General features: G+C 44.3%; 1 protein-coding gene across 1 annotated transcript in view; it reads right to left on the minus strand.

Annotated features, from left to right (window-relative positions):
- RAB1A (RAB1A, member RAS oncogene family) overlaps positions 1-17174 on the minus strand; it is a 56556-nt gene extending 39382 nt beyond the window's left edge. Inside the window, exon 1 of the mRNA XM_073553777.1 lies at positions 16774-17174. Within this exon, the coding sequence (XP_073409878.1) occupies positions 16774-16796 (23 nt within the window). The 5' untranslated portion in view covers positions 16797-17174. The remainder of the gene's footprint in view (positions 1-16773) is intronic.
- Between the last annotated feature and the right edge of the window lie 1538 nt (positions 17175-18712).

Genomic DNA, 18712 nt, shown 5'->3' on the forward strand with positions numbered 1-18712 from the left:
TTGGGTAACCTGTTCTTTGGGAACCAATAATTACTGGTTTTGCTTGCAATATGTGTGTAGGCAGAGAGGTCACAGGTAAAAACGCCTCAGGCAAGAAAGGCGAGCTAAAATGTCCAGATGTAAAAAATGCAGCCAGGAGCAGTGTGTAAGGCCCGCCGATGTCATCATACAGAGACAGATGGACAACAGCCAAACCTTCCACCAGATGACTAGATACAAGACCGGCCTCCAGAACAAAGGGGTAACACTGTCCTTTCGTCCCCTGGCTTCCCAGTGCTAAATAATTAATACTGCACACACTGAATTGACTAAGCATACACACATTCAAGGCTCGGAGGAAATTTAGGCTCGTGTCCACAAACTATCAGCCCCACTACAGCCAGAAAACCCTCTCATTCAGAACATAATGCAGCTCCATCTTCCATTTAACACGTTTCCTTAGGAATTATTTACCAGGGAGTCAGTCAGACTATCACTTTTGCAAACACTGCTTGCTAGGCAAAAAAAAAAAAAATTGTGGGCTGTTGCCTAGCAACGGGTGCAACAGCTGGCAGGTGACTACTCATACTACACGCTTGCCAAGTACAGTGCAGGGGGCATTACATATTGATGACGTGCCACCCAAGATAGAGGAGTGAATAGTCAATGGATTTTAAAAGTTAAAGTATAATTAGAAAATATTCTAGTGTTTATTTTTCCTGTCAATATTACAAATAATTAAAAATGTTCGTTTTTCACACTGGTGACTGGAGCTTTTAGATTAGCTTCCTATTGTTTCAGGAAATCCTCATGTACATTAGCAGCTATAGATTGACCCAGACCTTTTTATACTGAGGCAACTAATGAGTGTGTGCAAAAGTCATTGTAAAAAGAGCAGGAGGTGATTGGTGGATCCTACATTGTCATGTGTCTATAGATGTGATACTGGGCATTCTAATCCTGTCTGTGATAATGAGACTGCAGAAACCACTTTCTGAAAGGACAGAAAGTAGGAGCCTAAAATAGCCCTAGATTATTTCTCTCTTTAAATCTACGTAACAAAAAAAAAAGATGAGAGACACAGAGAGGAGGACACAGAGAGGAGGACACAGAGAGGAGGACACAGAGAGGAGGACACAGAGAGGAGGACACAGAGAGGAGGACACAGAGAGGAGGACACAGAGAGGAGGACACAGAGAGGAGGACACAGAGAGGAGGACACAGAGAGGAGGACACAGAGAGGAGGACACAGAGAGGAGGACACAGAGAGGAGGACACAGAGAGGAGGACACAGAGAGGAGGACACAGAGAGGAGGACACAGAGAGGAGGACACAGAGAGGAGGACACAGAGAGGAGGACACAGAGAGGAGGACACAGAGACAGAGACAGAATTAGTTTTTTTTTGTCCGGCACCCAGAAAGAATTTCGGGTTAAATGAGTATCTGGAGGATCCGCCACAGAAAAAAACGTTACAAGCTCCGTTTTTAAATGTTTGAGGATGGTGACGGACAGCAACTTTTGGCGGATCCTCAAAAAAAACCCGATGCAACGGACGGCAATCCGTCACAATCCGCCATTAATGCAAGTCAATGGGGAAAAAAAACGGATCCTCAAAAAAAAATTGAGGATCCGTTTTTTTTAAAAACCTGGCGGATTGTGACTGATTGTAAAAAACTGAAGTGTGAAAGAGGCCTAAAACGTCAAGTCTCATCTACACAGAGGAAAATATCTGCTCAGGGAATCTACAGCAAGTTAATTATTTGTACAAAGTTTATTGCAGGCATCATTCCCCTGCAAAGCAAAGTGAAGTGAAATCTGGGGAAAATCTGCAACTAAATCCTAAGCACGCCAATTCTGGCCCAGAAATATCTACAGCAAATGTTCTATGCATGAACACAACATTAAAAAGAGTATTTGCCTCCAGTCAGGGGATAATTTTTTTTTTTTTTTTTTTTAAACATTGCAGTCATCGTATTATAAAGCACTGTGCACTTACAATTGCTCATTTTGCCTTTGTATCCAATAAGTTCTTGTTTTCTCTGCTCTACACAGAAACAGGAAGTCTCTTGTCCCTGTCTTTATCATTCCCCTCTTCAATTCCTGTCCCAGCTGCTCACTCCTCCCCCGGCCATTGACTTGCAGTCACTCCTGAACAATACTTCCAATCTACATCCATGACGAAGTGGTTTAAATTCCTTGGTGTTATCTCTCATGATCTTAAATGGGGGAAAAACGTGGATGCTGTTATAAGAAAAGCACAACAGAGGATGTTCTTCCTGCGTCAGCTGAAAAGATATGGTTTGTCTAAGAATCTGCTGATCTTATTCTTTAATGCGGTCATCAGATCTGTGATTTGTTCCTCTCTGATAGTCTGGTATGGGGGAGCCACTGCGCATGACAAACGCCGCTTACAAAGGACTTTCAGAACAGCAGAGAGAATTATAGGTTCCCCCCTGCCAGGATCTTTATGATAAGAGTATTCGATCCCACGCATTGAAAATTTCATCAGATCCCTCTCACCCGGGTCACTCCTCATTCCAACTACTCCCTTCAGGACGTCGCTTCAGAGTCCCCAAATGCAGCACCAACCGCCATATGAACAGCTTCTATCCACTCTCTGTTCAACAATTAAATCGTCATGTGTAGACTATATACTGTATCTGTCTTGTTAGATGTTACTTGTTGTATCTGTTGTTATACACTCACTGGCCACTTTATTAGGTACACCATGCTAGTAACGGGTTGGACCCCCTTTTGCCTTCAGAACTGCCTCAATTCTTCGTGGCAGAGATTCAACAAGGTGCTGGAAGCATTCCTCAGAGATTTTGGACCATATTGACATGATGGCATCACACAGTTGGCGCAGATTTGTCGGCTGCACATCCCTGATGCGAATCTCCCGTTCCACCACATCCCAAAGATGCTCTATTGGATTGAGATCTGGTGACTGAGGAGGCCATTTGAGTACAGTGAACTCATTGTCATGTTCAAGAAACCAATCTGAGATGATTCGAGCTTTATGACATGGCGCATTATCCTGCTGAAAGTAGCCATCAGATGTTGGGTACATTGTGGTCATAAAGGGATGGACATGGTCAGCAACAATACTCAGGTAGGCTGTGGCGTTGCAACGATGCTCAATTGGTACCAAGGGGCCCAAAGAGTGCCCAGAAAAAATTCCCCACACCATGACACCACCACCACCAGCCTGAACCGTTGATACAAGGCAGGATGGATCCATGCTTTCATGTTGTTTACGCCAAATTCTGACCCTACCATCCGAATGTCGCAGCAGAAATCGAGACTCATCAGACCAGGCAACGTTTTTCCAATCTTCTACTGTCCAATTTCGATGAGCTTGTGCAAATTGTAGCCTCAGTTTCCTGTTCTTAGCTGAGAGGAGTGGTACCCGGTGTGGTCTTCTGCTGCTGTAGCCCATCTGCCTCAAAGTTCGACGCACTGTGCGTTCAGAGATGCTCTTCTGCCTACCTTGGTTGTAACGGGTGGCAATTTGAGTCACTGTTGCCTTTCTATCAGCTCGAACCAGTCTGCCCATTCTCCTCTGACCTCTGGCATCAACAAGGCATTTCCGGCCACAGAACTGCCGCTCACTGGATTTTTTTTCTTTTTCGGACCATTCTCTGTAAACCCTAGAGATGGTTGTGCGTGAAAATCCCAGTAGATCAGCAGTTTCTGAAATACTCAGACCAGCCCTTCTGGCACCAACAATCATGCCACGTTCAAAGGCACTCAAATCACCTTTCTTCCCCATACTGATGCTCGGTTTGAACTGCAGGAGATTGTCTTGACCATGTCTACATGCCTAAATGCACTGAGTTGCCGCCATGTGATTGGCTGATTAGAAATTAAGTCTTAACACACAGTTGGACAGGTGTACCTAATAAAGTGGCCAGTGAGTGTATATTATGTTGCCTCTTTGCCACAAAGAATTCCTTGTATATATGCAATATGTACTTGGCGATAATAAATTTGATTGATTCAGAAAAATTTGACCTCCTGTTTCTACATAAAGCTTACAAGGATTCAGCTAGTCCATTTTTAATCACGTCACATAATGGATAACAGAAGAATTAGCTCAGTAGAAAGGAAAAATGAATAATTGCAAGTACACAGTGCTATATAATATGATGACTGCAGTATATTAAAAGGATAAACACTGATTTTTTTTTTTTTTTTTAAACTGACCAGCCACAGACAATTTTTATATACATGACCCATAGGCAGAAGTGACTAGAAGAGTCCCCAATGCCCCCATAAGAGACTCCGTTTTGGTTTTTAACATAAAACGGGCGGTACGGTGGCTCAGTGGTTAGCACTGCAGCCTTGCAGCGCTGGGGTCCTGGGTTCGAATCCCACCAAGGACAACATCTGCAAGGAGTTTGTATGTTCTCCCCCAGGTACTCCGGTTTCCTCCCACATTCTAAAGACATACTAATATAGGGAACTTAGATTGTGAGCCCCATCGTGGACAGTGATGTGTAAAGCGCTGCGGAATATGTTAGCGCTATATAAAAATAAAGATTATTATTATTATAAGAGTCATATTGCAAGGGTTGATAGTGACTTGCTGTTTCCAACAGGTGGCGCTAAAGAGGTCAAGTCCCCTTCCTCTCTGAAGAGGCAATTTAAACCCATAATAGATATTCATTTTTAGTAAAAGTGGAGTCTGAACTTCAGGGTTTAAAGGTGTCAGCATGCAGAGCGGGATCCCACAACTATCCTTTCACCAACCCAATGCTGCTAAATTATTTACTGATTGGTAACAGGCCTAATGCGGTTACTTAGTAATGTAAGCAGCAGTGCTGATTTATAGGAAAGCGCAAGATCTCACAATAACGTGTTAGATCTCGCTCTTTCACAGTGAGGACCTGCGGTGGGATGGGGGATCCCAGCAAGCCACACGCTGCTAATTACTGCCATTGGTCATGATTAAAATGCATTAAAGACATTTAGATGTAAAGGTCATAAAATCAAAGCAGCAGGTTCACTTTTAAATGGATCCCACTAACAAAAAATAAAAAAAAATTAAAAAAAACTCAGAACAGGAGTGACACTAAGAGTCTGCAGGTAAAAAAGGAACCCAGGTTAAACCTCAACCTGTTTTGCTGGAACAACCGGCCTGGGGAGGGCTTGATCGCCAGCGTTTGATATTTGCTTACCAGTCAATGTGAAAAAAAGCTTCCATTAAAAATATGAAGTACGGGACTTTATAAAATGCCCCAGAAGTGTTATCCTACTTATGATCAACTATGGGGCAGTTAATATCTTGGACAGGAAAGAAAAATAAAAGCAATAGGTGCATTAAAAAAATTAATGGACTGTTCAATGGATACAAGCGCATGTCACACTGGTAAAAAAAAAAACAAAAAAAAAAAACACATGGACTAAAAATGGATGAAAACTGGATTCAGCATACTTATAAGAAAAAAAAAAAAAAACAACTTGTACATCTGATTGAGGCCTGACAAAAAACTTGACAGCTGATACATGCTGCCCATGGATCAGACAGCGTGCATATATTTGCTTCATGATTTCTGCCAAATACGGTAGATTTAGCTCTGAAATCCTGCAGTGTTTCAGAGAAAAGCATAATTTAAATGCCGCTAGGTATGCGCAGCACAGGAGGCTAGTCAGACAGGCGGGTTCCCTGAAGCTTATCCCTGCTCCGTATACACACACACGAAAACATCTGTCCACACCTACAGCAGAACATTACATTAAAGTAATGCATGATGACTTGGGAACCAAGCCGCATCCTACCTAGATACATTCTCCACATTTGGAGGTGATGCGGAGAGGAGCGATCAACCAATGAAAATACCAGGCGTCAGCAGCCCAGTGAACGGGAGACCAAGTGCAGCACTGGAGAGCAGCCATTAAGAAACATGCAGGGCTGCCGTGTCCTGCCCCATGCATCGCTCAGATTCGACAGATGTCGAAGCAGTTTTCTGCTGATCGTTGGGGGTTCCAGATGTCAGATCACCATTGTTCTGAAATTGATGACCATAGTGTATAACACACTGGACTTTAAGTTTAAAAAGTTTGGCTTCTTATTTCTGTACCAATAGTAAGAAAAAAAAATTGCCATGCTGCAATTCTCACTCTGGATTCATAGTGACATTTTTTGTTCATGTGTGTACATACCCTAACTTTTTCTCAGAAGCTGTGCTATCGTGTCCAAGATCTGTGTCTGGTACTACAGTTCAGACCCATTTACCTAGATAGGGAAGGCCCATAATACCATACACAGTAGGCTTCTGGAGGAAGAAGCAGATCCTTAATTGCCAGCCCTTTTATCCAACCACCATTGCAAAGAAATGAAATAAATAGGTCAATATGCTTCTCTTGCCCAAAGATGCCTCCCGTAAGTCAATGATGGAGAACACCAACCTACACTGACCGCAGCAGGGCAGACACAGCCTTGTACGCAGAGTCTGGACTGCATTTTCTATTAGTACTTTTTTCTGACGTCTTGGTTATTCAGCATATTAGCCTCCACATGATTTATATAAGAGGAATTGCAGTTCCTGAAGATAACTATTATGGGAATCAATCATTTTACTAGTGGGAGTGATCCAATAATAGAATAGGGCAGCAGCTGGGAAATTCTCCACCGTTCCCCTGGAAATCCATTAGCAGAATAAATCCAGCCTGCATATGGCTTATTGCACCACAAATTCAGGACCTCTAACGGCGACCAGGGCAGCTGCGGTGAATATAAAACCCCAAAGGCCTCTGTATTATCAGCTTTTATCCAAGCTGATACAGTATTGTTCTCTAGCCTATAATGCCGTGTGCGCAGTTCATGTGGATTTTCATTGTGGACTTTGCACTGAAAAGCCACTTAAAAAGTACACCAAGTTCAAGTAAAAGGGGTCCTTACTAACCCTATTTACACGCGCTATACATATCTATGTAGCGTTTAGAAATCCCGTGGATTCTCTTCTGCAGATAAAAAGGTTTTGTCTTTTTCTGAATGTAGTTGGTGCCACGATGCAGTTCTGGGACCATTTCTCTATGATTGCAGTGCAGTTTTGCTGCACACTTTAAAGGGAACATTCTGCAGTTTGGGGCAGCATGAATCGCCTTAATTGTTATACACAGATTATTCTGGAAAAGATGAGACTAGTCCAGCGCTGTCCCAGGCCAGCCATTCCCAGCGCCACTGCAAGTAAGTGACAGAACTAAAAGTGATACAAGCAGCAAAGGGAAGAGCCGGCTGGGGGTAGTGCCAGGCTAGTCTGGGCTCCGGTTGTAGTCCTTGACAGGACCTTCAAAATATATTTTCTCTGAAACCCTGGAGCTTTTCAGAGTACTATACTTAGCTGCAATCGGGCAGCCAGGTTGTGATCCATGCTGCCCACGGTCTGGGCAGCAGCAATCGCCTGACAGGTTGCCTATAATGCAGAATGTATTCCAAATACTTACATTACACAATCATGTACTACTACAGAGGTCCAGACCTATAAAGTCATAGCAAGTTGAAAACAATGTCTATATTTTGATACAGAGGCAAAATCCACACTGCACTGCCGTTTAATGGCAAATTACCAGAGCATGCAAATGAATTATTAAAGCCTGGACAATTCAGTGGGTAAACCGCACATAGGTGCAGTTTATGCCGCATGGCAGCTTCACCTTGCATGACCGGGGTGCGCTACTTGTGGCCACGTTCATACGGAACCCATGACAATCTCCAGCGAGTCTGCTTACATGTTGTGGATGAGTTATCGGTCCTTGCCCTAAGTTGACACTACTTGATTTTTATTTTCATGTAATGATTTTGATGGGTTTCGGTACCATGTCCCCTTTACTAGAGAAGCAACAGTAAGTTTTAAGGCTGCATAAAAGATGTGATTAATAAAGGAGCATTTCCTCGCTTGTCACTTGATAGCTGGGCACAGTAACAATGATAGGCAACAATCAAGAGTGAATGTTCCCATGAATGCTTGTTGGAGCAATCGCTTGGCTTTTTCATATATTTCAGTTAAAATAAAAATTTTGTAGGACCCTATCCAAGCAGCAACCTTGGCAGTCCTTGGCTGCAGGGCTCCTCATTTTACTAGCTGGCATCCTCAACACCTTTCCTAAACATTAGACACGGGGTGATAATACTGTTGTGGCGCAACGCACTCAAGATGCCATGTCGGGCCTACTAGTCAGAAGAGGCACCAGGGATGTCGGCAGGTAAAAGGAGGGCTCTGATCCAGAGGCCAAAGACCATCGATGAGGCAGCTAGAGCAGGGTTCTGCCAATCTTTTTGCTTAACCATTATACACCATCCACATGCAGTGCATAAAAACTATATGAAATATCTAGGTAGCAGGTTGTAGTAGCTACAGCATTTTTTTGTGCATATTTTGTATGTAAAAGTCACAGTATTATGAGGCTAATCAGTGGCTTTTCTATAAATCTGCTTGTAGATCCACTGCAGAAATCGAGTGTCCGCTCCAGATTCCTGCTGAAGATGCTTAGAAAATACACATCAGACTTTTCATAGACAAATCTAGGACATGTGCACACAGACTAATAGTTCATTGGTCATGTATGAAACAGGTCATGAAGTGGACAGCAGAAGTCAATTTAAACCTCTATGACGTTCATACAAAGCCGTATAAAGAAGTCACGTCTGCCATCAATAACGCATGTCTAGTAAAATGAACCTGGAAACCTTTTCCTAATGTAAAGCACTTAGCAAGGCTGAAAAAAACAACAACAAAGTGAAATATCAGAGGCCGAGCAGAGGCCTGCTAGGCAACAGGCCAGTCAGCCCTGCTACATTTCTAGCTGAAATGATTCAAAGGCAAGATCACTTACCACAATTCACCTTCTGGCATGGCTCACACAATGGGCTCCTTCGCATGCTAACTCAACGCAGGTTAACTGCTTAGGCCTGTTTCACACTTCCGTTTTTGTGTCCGCCAAACGGATCCGTTTCCGTTTTTTTGACGGAAACTGATGCAAACGGATCCGTTTTTTTAAAAACGGATCCGTTTTTTTGACGGATCCGCGGTAACCGTAATGGAAGTCTATGGGACCAAAAAAAACGGATCCTGCAAAAAATGGCGGATCCGTTTTTTGACGGAAAACAACGGATTTTGACGGATTTGAAAAAACGGAAGTGTGAAACAGGCCTTAGCTGCAAGCAAAAGCTATGAATACAGGACTGCACAGTGTGAGGAAAACTTTACTGAAGGACAGAAGAGTCAGACTCAAAGCACAGCTTTCTTCTTAAAACAAAACTCAAATCTAACATGTTAGACAGCCCCCATGAGTGCAATGCAGAACCAAGATAGAAAGTGATTAACAGATGCACTGTGAATCCTGACCTTGCAGAAGAGCGCACTGCAAGGACCATCTGATGCTAGACAAAGAAAACTTTTACCTTATATATCACTCGATAATTCAACAACTCTCAATGAAAAAAAAAAAACGCCTCCAGGAACAAAGGAGGGCAGACTACGGGACGTGGAACAATGACATCCAAAACATATGCAAGCGGTGGCCCAACCCTATTCTGAAGCAAAGCATGACTGCCAAGCCGCAGCAGAACCCTGATGAAGGATCCTTCTCTTACGCTGCTCGCCAGCATCCTGGAACAATGACACAAGACCTAGAGATTTAGAGAAAAGGGCAGCCTCCCGCAGGTAGGGGGAACCTTTACTGAGCACATAAGCTCGTTAACACTGGACGATTTAATCTCAGTAATTATGTTTCCAGAATGACACCTATGCTAAAGTAATCCTATAAAATCACATGGTCACAAATAACCAGCGAAAGGACACTGGCTATTTTATATTCGCTATCTTTTTCATTAAGACATTCTCATTCCAAATGGCCAACGAAGACCCTCAGTCTCCATATATTCCTACATTTCACCTTACACCAGCAGTGACCTGCCGAGCTGGTTATTCTCTTTTAGGGCTCATTCAAACGTCTGATTTTTGTGCACGACTTATCCGTAATTTTTATGGATAGATCTCGCACCTGTGAGTCTAAGGGGCCATGCACATGTACGTGAACAAGACATGGCCGATTTTGAACCAAGATTCAAATTAAAATAGACAATGCATGTCAATAGGTTCGCGGAAAAAAAAAAAAAAAAAATCAGACTGCACATGGATGACATCTGATGCAGTCCAATTTTCATGAACCGTCAATGGGGAAAGAAGAATGTAATTTTTTTTTTTTTTTTTTAAATTCCTCCACGAACTAAAAAAATTGATTGACACTCATACTACACACTAGTCCCATTCTGATTAGATTCTATTCAGAATAATTGGTCCGCTGTTCTGTTACATGGAAAAATCGGACACGTGAATGAGCCCAAAGGCTGGGTTTTCACATTGTGCCCATATTGTTACCTACATACAGTGACCAATGACTGCAATGTATTACCTTCAAGACAGCGCAGCAGCGGCCACCGCAAGCTTAAATGGTATTAGTCGCTGCAGTGTGAAAACTGAACCTAAGGCTATGTTCACATGTCGCATTTTTTTTCTGCAGGCAAACCTGCTCTCTTGGCAGTGAAAACGCTGCTTACAAAAATCAGGTTTTGACCACATTTGCAGCATTTTTATTGTGTCTTGTATATGTTGATAATGTTTAGTGCCTTCACAAAAAACATGATGCAACTTCCTTAGGTTTTTGCAACAAAAACGCAGCAAAACCCGAATCCTGTCTTTATTGCTGCATTTTTGCACTTACCCAATGCTTTATATGGTTGAAGTAAAAATGCAAAAATTTTGAAAGCAGTGACATGCTGCTTCTTTCAAAAATGCAGCAGTTTTCCAAATCAATTAGTAAAAAAAAAAAAACTGCATGTCATTTCTGCAATCTAATAGATTTTGCTTGTGCTGTAAAATGCAGCTTAAGATTTGAGTGAAAAATGCAGCAAAAATACGCTGCAAAAACGCAATGTGTGAACATAGCCTTAAAAGGAATCAGTCACCGGATTTTTGCTATAACATCTGAGAGCAAGCAAGAGGTAGGGGCAGAGACCCTGATTCTGCTGCATCATTTACAGGGCTGCTGTAGATTTAGATGGTCTCTAAATGCCGAGCTCTGTATAACCCAACCCTCAACAATTTGCAGCTTTTTGTGTACACTGTGCATAGGCAGAAAGCTTCCAATCATTAATTTGGGCATAGTTGGACTACCGGGCAGCAGATTTACTAGTCCTGTAGTGAAATTCTGCTGCTGATAAGCGATTTGATCAAAACTACAGCAAGCAGCCCAGTAAGGGTACCGTTAAACATAGCGATGCACCAGCGATCCCAACAACGATATGGATCGCTGGTGCATCACTAAGTGGTCGCTAGTGAGCTGCCACACAGGCTGATCTCACCAGCGACATCGCTGGGGTCGGGGGTCGCTACTTACCTCTCAGACGCGGCGATTCTGACGTCCTCCCGCCCGCCTCCACGCGTCGCTCGTCGGCGCCACAGGAAGCGCCCGACGAGAAATGGTCCAGGACCTTCTCGCGCGACCAGCGATGAGCAGCAGGGGAGCCGGTCGGAGGCAAGTATCACATGCAGCTATATCGCTAGCAATATCGCTGCAACGTCACAAAATCGGTGACTTTACAGCGATATTGCTAGCGATATCGCAGTGTGTAACGGGGGCTTAAGAGACATTGCTATAAACAGTATCTCTGCCCCTAGATCATGCTGCACAGATCAAGTGGCAAAAAACCCATGACAAATTAACTTTTAGCAAAACCCGCATTTTTTGATAAGTAAAATTAAGCCTGCAGGTATCCAACAGGAATATAAATTTGCCAGAACTGCCTTACTTTTTTTTTATTTTATTTTAAAGTATACGGACTTTGCATTACGCAGACCCTGGAAGTAACAGCGATTTGTTCACCACTTATCTACTCAAACTCTAAAACAAGATCATTGCTTCTGCCAGGAACATCTTCACCGACTCACCTATATAACAAGTTACCGTACATTACTACTACTCAACTCAAAGGGGATGTCCACTTAATGGGCCAAAGGAGGGGGGTGTTACCTCACAGATCAAAAGCGCTCCTCAATACTCACACCCCACGGCCTGTGTGCTGGAATCAGATCAACATTCGGCTGGTGCATCACATGAACACTAAATTTAATGGGCAAAACTTGAAGGCTGCAACTGATCAGTGGCTGCTTATTAGCTTCAGCAATCACGTGTCACACCCCACCATGAACCGTTGCCTAGCAAACTGCCACTGATTACAAAGGAATGATGCTGGTCAAGGACAAAAGTATCAACCCCCATCTCCATGGATCTATTAATAATGGGTAGTCTGGAAGTGCACAATCCCTTCCAGAACATTATTTATCCATAGAAATATCTCACAAGGTGTTCGAGATCAAGAAACTAAATACTATATTATCCAACCATTTCAGTACAGGGGTCTAAAACATGCAGAATAGGCCACTACAATTCATTGCAGACAACAGCACCTTTCAGGGCTTCTCTCTGGAAACCTCTTCCAACTACAAGCAGGGTCTTCTGCACAATTCCACGTTATCAGACGGATTGGACTCAACCCAATCCAGGTGGTTTGTTGCTGCCACATTTGCCATGGCCCTACTACTGTATTAAAGTAAATCTAAAAGGAGTCCAATACAGCTATCCACACCAGTCACCTCTGCTTTGTGCAAGTATTCCAGGTGCCATCAGGCAGTAGGGGCTTGCAGACATGTCACTTACCTCTATAAAGGTGCAGATTACATTTGGTGCAAATGGATAAGCAGACCCTGGTTCATAGGCCACATCAGTAATCTGTGGTTGCTGGGAAGGAAACCTGAGAATGGCCTCTTGCCCGACGGCATCAACAACTCCCCCATGTGTGACATCGCACCAGGCTGGCAAATTAAAAGAGCTGCAGATGCCGTCCGGTAGGAAGAGATGCTCACGATGATGGACCGGGTCTAGAAACTTATTGTAGTCTAAAAAGGAGCAAAACAACCTGCGCTACAAGTATACACATAAAAGAAGAATATGATCAGAGTAGATCGATATGAGATCAGTACACAGTTTTTGCCACAGATCAAAAGATCTATCACAACTGAACTTCTCAATAGGAAAAAAAAAAAAGCTACAATAAACATAAGATGGGTGCAAAAATTGGGACCGGACTATAAGATCTTACAGTCTAAGTGATTAGCAGAAATGTGGCTGATTGTCAGACATTGATGTACCAGTTCAAACTAGTAGATCAGGAAGAAAAGTAAAAAACGGAATCAGCTTAAGGCCCCGTCACACTAAGCGACTTACCAGCGATCCCGACACCGATATCAAGGTGTCAGGATCGCTAGTAAGTCGCTATGTGATCGCTGGTGAGCTGTCACACAGACAGCTTCACCAGTGATGCCGAGCGCCCGGCATCGCTGGCCATCGCTGTGAAAAATAGAATCAAAATAAAAAATATAGTTATTCTCACCTTCCGACGTCCCGTTCAGCCATCCTGCCTCTCTCCACACTCCGGTCCCAGTGATCCATTGCACGAATGACCGCGAGATGTCACGGTCTCGAGGGATAAAGTCTCGCGGTCAGTCGTGCAACGGATCACTGGGACCGGAGCATGGAGAGAGGCGGGATGGCTGAACAGGACGTCGGAAGGTGAGAATAACTATATTATTTATATTTTTTTTTATTATTTTACAGCTGATCGCTGGTCTCCCACCTGTCACACACAGCGATGCGTGCTGGCCAGCGGGAGACCAGCGACCAAAGAAATGTCCAGAGGTTTCTTCCAGCGATTAGCGATACCGGCAGGGGGCCGCTCGCTGATCACTGTCACACACAGCGATCTCGCTGGTGAGATCGCTGTTACGTCACAAAAGTTGTGACTCAGCAGCGATCTCGCTACCGAGATTGCTTAGTGAGACGGGGCCTTTACACAAAAGTAGCAAAAGATCAGAAACATTCGACATACGTTTGTATATTCAGACACAACATCTGACAAAAAAAATCCAAACATCTTTTTGTGTATAATTTCCAAGATTGTGCCCACTCTGGTGCAATATTTCAGTCCATTTTATGTGTACGACCAGTTTTGAAGGGTGTCTATACACAGTAATTAATATCACAATACACTTATATTTTAATTACACCTTACCACAATGAGGACATTAAGTAACAGAGTTCTTTAGTTTTAGGCCACGAATGATGGGTGTAGTTATACTTTGATCAGAGGTTGCAGATGTACCAGGCCTTGAGTCTAGGGAAAGTGGATGAAAAGGTCCATTTGGCCCATATAATGAGACCAATATTATTAAAGATCTGTGCTGCTTGGGGGCCCATGAGCTTCAAGTCAAGCTACTGCTGACTGGTAAGATCACAATCAAAAGTAATCCTGCCCACCAACATTCTCTCATTAGACAGGAGAATGGTTACATGCAGACGAGATTGTAGGTTAAGTACTGTGCAAAAAAACTGCTGCATATAAGTATACAAAAAGCTAGCTAGGCCTTTGACTTAAAAATAATAAAAGGGAACAAAAGCATCCTAGTTTGCAAAAAAATAAAAAATGACTAAAAAGTGGACTGAGCTAACCCTTGTACTACAGAAACTAAAACTGCTGAGTGGTACAAAGTGCTGGAGGTTCATTTCAGAGGAAAGCAAGAATGGATGTGGTGGGGGAAAAAAAAAAAAAAAAAAAAAGTTAACGTCGGCCCTAGTCATCCTGACCTAACAATCACTTGATCCGGACAGGAAGTGTTAACGGCAGCTCGTGGCAGAAGATTGCAAAATCTACAGTACATGTAATAAGTGTTTTGCAAGAACCATGTGACACACATATGACTCGCTGCTCCACTTACAGAGGGTATTCTGCCATCCCAGCGCCACCCATCTGTGCACCTCTGTATCCAGTGTCACAGTGTGTATAACATATACACACACTATCTCTCTCCCCGTCCTGCTCTCGGGTACAGGACTACCACTTCCTGAGTGATTCAGAGCCGGCAGACAAACTGGTTTCCGTTTCCCCTATTCCCCTTTAGGAGCAGAGTCCATGGTGACAGCTCAGTCTCTGTTGTACGCGGGTCATATGGGCAATAACTTACTTACAAAAGGACCCTGGATCACCATCATATTGCCATGCTTTTCAGGCACAGATGCCAAAATCAAGAAGGCGGGAGAGGCCCAGAAGGATTTATCACATGATCGTTATAACAAATGGGCATTTTATCTTGAACTGTCAAATTGCCAACACAACCTTCTCTATCAGAATGTGGCCCGCTGCTACCACCACATAGAATGAAGTGACCGCAATTAAAGGGGTTGTCTGGTCACAAGATATTGACGACCTATGCCAATGATAGGCCAGGAATATCAGATTTGCGGGGTACGACACCCTCACTGATCAGCTGCGACAGCCAGATGTAAACACAGTGACCACAGATACCATGTGCAGCTCCATTCCAAGTGTAGCAGCCACTGCTGGGTTCTGCAGAACAGCTACTATTACAGGGAAAGGTAAGCAATATCGTGTCACCGGAGAACCTTGACATCTTTAGGCCTCATTCAGACATCCTGTTTATCACATACATGCTTCGCCCCTGGCTTTCTTGGACATAACAGTTACCCACTATAGTCTATGAGGCTGCTCACATGTTTATGTAGACTGAGTGTCTGCAAAAAAAAAAATTAATTGTTCATTCTCAATCCAAATCATGGATCAAATGTATCCATGCAAGTCTGAGGCTGGCCATACACATTAGATGGCTCCCTGCCAAAGTATGCTTCCACCGATTGCTCAGACACCTCTCCCATACACCGGATCACTCGTTCAGCCAAGTGCTCCTGTGTTCTGTATGAGAAAGCCACCGACTAATACGTTGGCTAGGCGTATCTTTGGGAGAACAATCTATTCAGCAGTCCGAAATCTGACACGGCCGACTGACATCTCTCCCGACCATCAGTCGGCCGGCGCCCCGTACACATTAGACCTTAGGCTGATTCAGCAGACATTAGTCCAACGTGTATGGGAGTTAAGGGTCTGAGGGGAAAAAAAAATTAATGACATGTATTAGCCACCCGGGGGGGGGGGGTGCAGATTTTACTGATTAATGGTTGGGGGAATGCACATTTTTCTTCATTTTGCACTCAAAAGGAAAAAAATAGTAAAAAGGAAAAACAGCAAACCTGGATGAAAAACCGTTAATTCAACACATGTACAAATGAGGCCTTCCCCAGCTCATGACTACTACCCCCATCAGATATATATTATAAGGCCAACCACCCTTGGGATGAGTGATTGACCGTAATCTAACCTACAAAGTGCAAACTGGTTGTATGTAGCGGAGATGTGCCAGCCATGTAGCGCGATTCACAATATATTACCGGCAGCTTACATGGGACTGCAGGTAAAACTAGTGCATCACCTAACAGGCAAACTAAGGGGGGGTTATGGCATGGCTGTTGGTAGCGGACTATCTAGTGTGGAAATCATGTTTAATTTACATAGGACTGCAGATAAACCTAGATCAAAACCTAGGACAAAGAAAACAAGGGGTTATAGCATAACAGTATTATAATTAGCTGCATGGGACTGCAGGTGATCTCAGGGCAGCACTTCACCTGCCTGCACCCCCCCAGCTCTGCTACATCCAGGTGTCACAGTGTAGCAGAGGCCTACTCACAGCCAGGCTGGCCCCCCGGCAGTGACAGGGTCAGTGACAGGCCTCCCTGCTGGCTGCCATGACAGGGCGGGCGTGTGCCCAGGTGGGTAGTGCTGCCCCCCGGCCCACACACAGGACATGGCGGATACTCACTACTCGGGATTCATGCTGGACATGTCACTGAGCTCCTCGCCGCTTCTGCAGAAAACACACACACACACAAAACACCGGAGACCCGACGCCTGCCAAGCAAAACCGGGCCCGAGAGACAAACTAAAAAAATAAAAAGAAACCCAAAGCGACAACGTAAAAAAAAGAAAAAACAATCTATTCACAGGCGCTACACTCCCCCAACGGCCCGGGAATAACCCCCCAAAAAGCCAGCAGAGCCACCGCAAGCCCGAGCTCTCTGTAACCCCAAAATGGCTGCCAGCTGAAACCAGGAAATAGTGAATCCTCCAACTCAGGAAGGCTTCGTACTGCTAACTGAAGGCCGGCCCCGCGCCGCCTTCTGGGAAATGTAGTCCCGCGGTGGCTGCAAACACCAGTCATTAGCGAAGGCAATGGGCGGAGATTAAACTGCATTTCCCGGGAGCCAATGGGGTAACTCGCGCATGCGTAAGACCTCGACTCGCCTCCTCCCTCAGCAGTTAGCCGGCCCCTCCCCGCTCCTTGTCCTGGTTCCTGGAGGAAGCTCCGGCTCCCCCTAGCGGATCTGCTTGATTGGGCTGACGTCACCACTGAAACGTGGCAGCTGCCGGGCAGGTCCAGGGATAAGCCGGGCCAGTCACGGGGAGCGGAGGAGGGGACGGCAGATAAGCAGCTGTGCTCACGGCTGCACTGCACTCATTGATCATTGCAACACGTCACCTCGTCATGTCACGGCAGCTTCACGGAGGTGACACAGTGGCTGGCTACCTGCTCGGTAATCCCGATCTCATCGTGTCCAATGGTCGATCAGTCTGGTGCAAATCAAAATTGCAACAATCACCAACCAGTTATGTGAGATGGTTAATAAATGTGACTGGAAATGGGTCACTGAGCTGACTCCCATATCCACCTGTCATTTCTGCTGCTGAATGTCTCTGCACCCTTAACCCCTTCCTGACCGGGCTATTTTCTACTTTTGTCGTTTCGCTTTTTCCCCCTTTTCTTCGACCCCAGAGCTATATATAACCTTATTCTTTTCCGTCCCCACAGCCATACGGGGTCTTGCTTTTTGTGGGACTAGTCGCACTTCAGAATGACTCCATTCATTTTATCGTGTGATGTACTGGAAAGCGGGAGAGAAATTCCAAGTGTGGCTAAAAAAAAGCCCAATTCCATAATTAGTTGTTTTTTTTTCAAGTGTCCGGGGGAAAAAAATGTTGACATTTGTAAAAAAAAAAAATAAAAAAATAATGTGTCTCCATTTTCCTAGAACCGTAACGTTTTCAGATGTTGGTTGATGGGGCTGGGTGAGGGCTTATGACAGGCATAGGGGGTCTTTAGCTGACCCGTCTGTCGTGGCAACTCATCGGGCGATCACGTCGCTGAGGCGCCGATGGACACGTGGAATGACGCCCCTCCCTGTGAGGGTACAGTGAATGCTGCTGTCAGAGATTGGCAGTGGCATTTAGCAAGTTAACCAGTGGCAGGTAAAGCTCCGCTCCATATGCGGCGGTTGATGGCTAAATATCACAGCCACCATCTGCCGGTGAAAGATGCGGGCTCAGTTCCTGAGCCTGCATAAAAGGCAGAGAGCCGACATAAGACGCGACTGTTATCGTATGTCGAGAAGGGGTTAACACTGAACGGAGTGAAATCTGCGACACAAAAAATCACAACAGAAATTGAGACTCTGCAGATTGTAAAATCCGCACCGTCCATCTCTCATCCACGCCGCTGAAACTGCGTATGAGAAAAAATGCAATTATTCTGCTCCACCTGGTAGAAAAACACTATAGATTTCATGCTTTTTTTTTTCTTTCTTACATTTCTAAAACACTTTTATTTTCTGTTTCATGCTCTTTAAATAAAGGAAATAGAGAAACCTCAAAAAAAAAAAAAAAAATCCTGCACCTAGAGCAGGGTTCCTCAACTCCAGTCCTCA

Source organism: Dendrobates tinctorius, unplaced genomic scaffold, assembly GCF_039654945.1.
Source record: "Dendrobates tinctorius isolate UK_male_01 unplaced genomic scaffold, ASM3965494v1 ptg000203l, whole genome shotgun sequence".
NCBI lineage: Eukaryota > Metazoa > Chordata > Amphibia > Anura > Dendrobatidae > Dendrobates > Dendrobates tinctorius.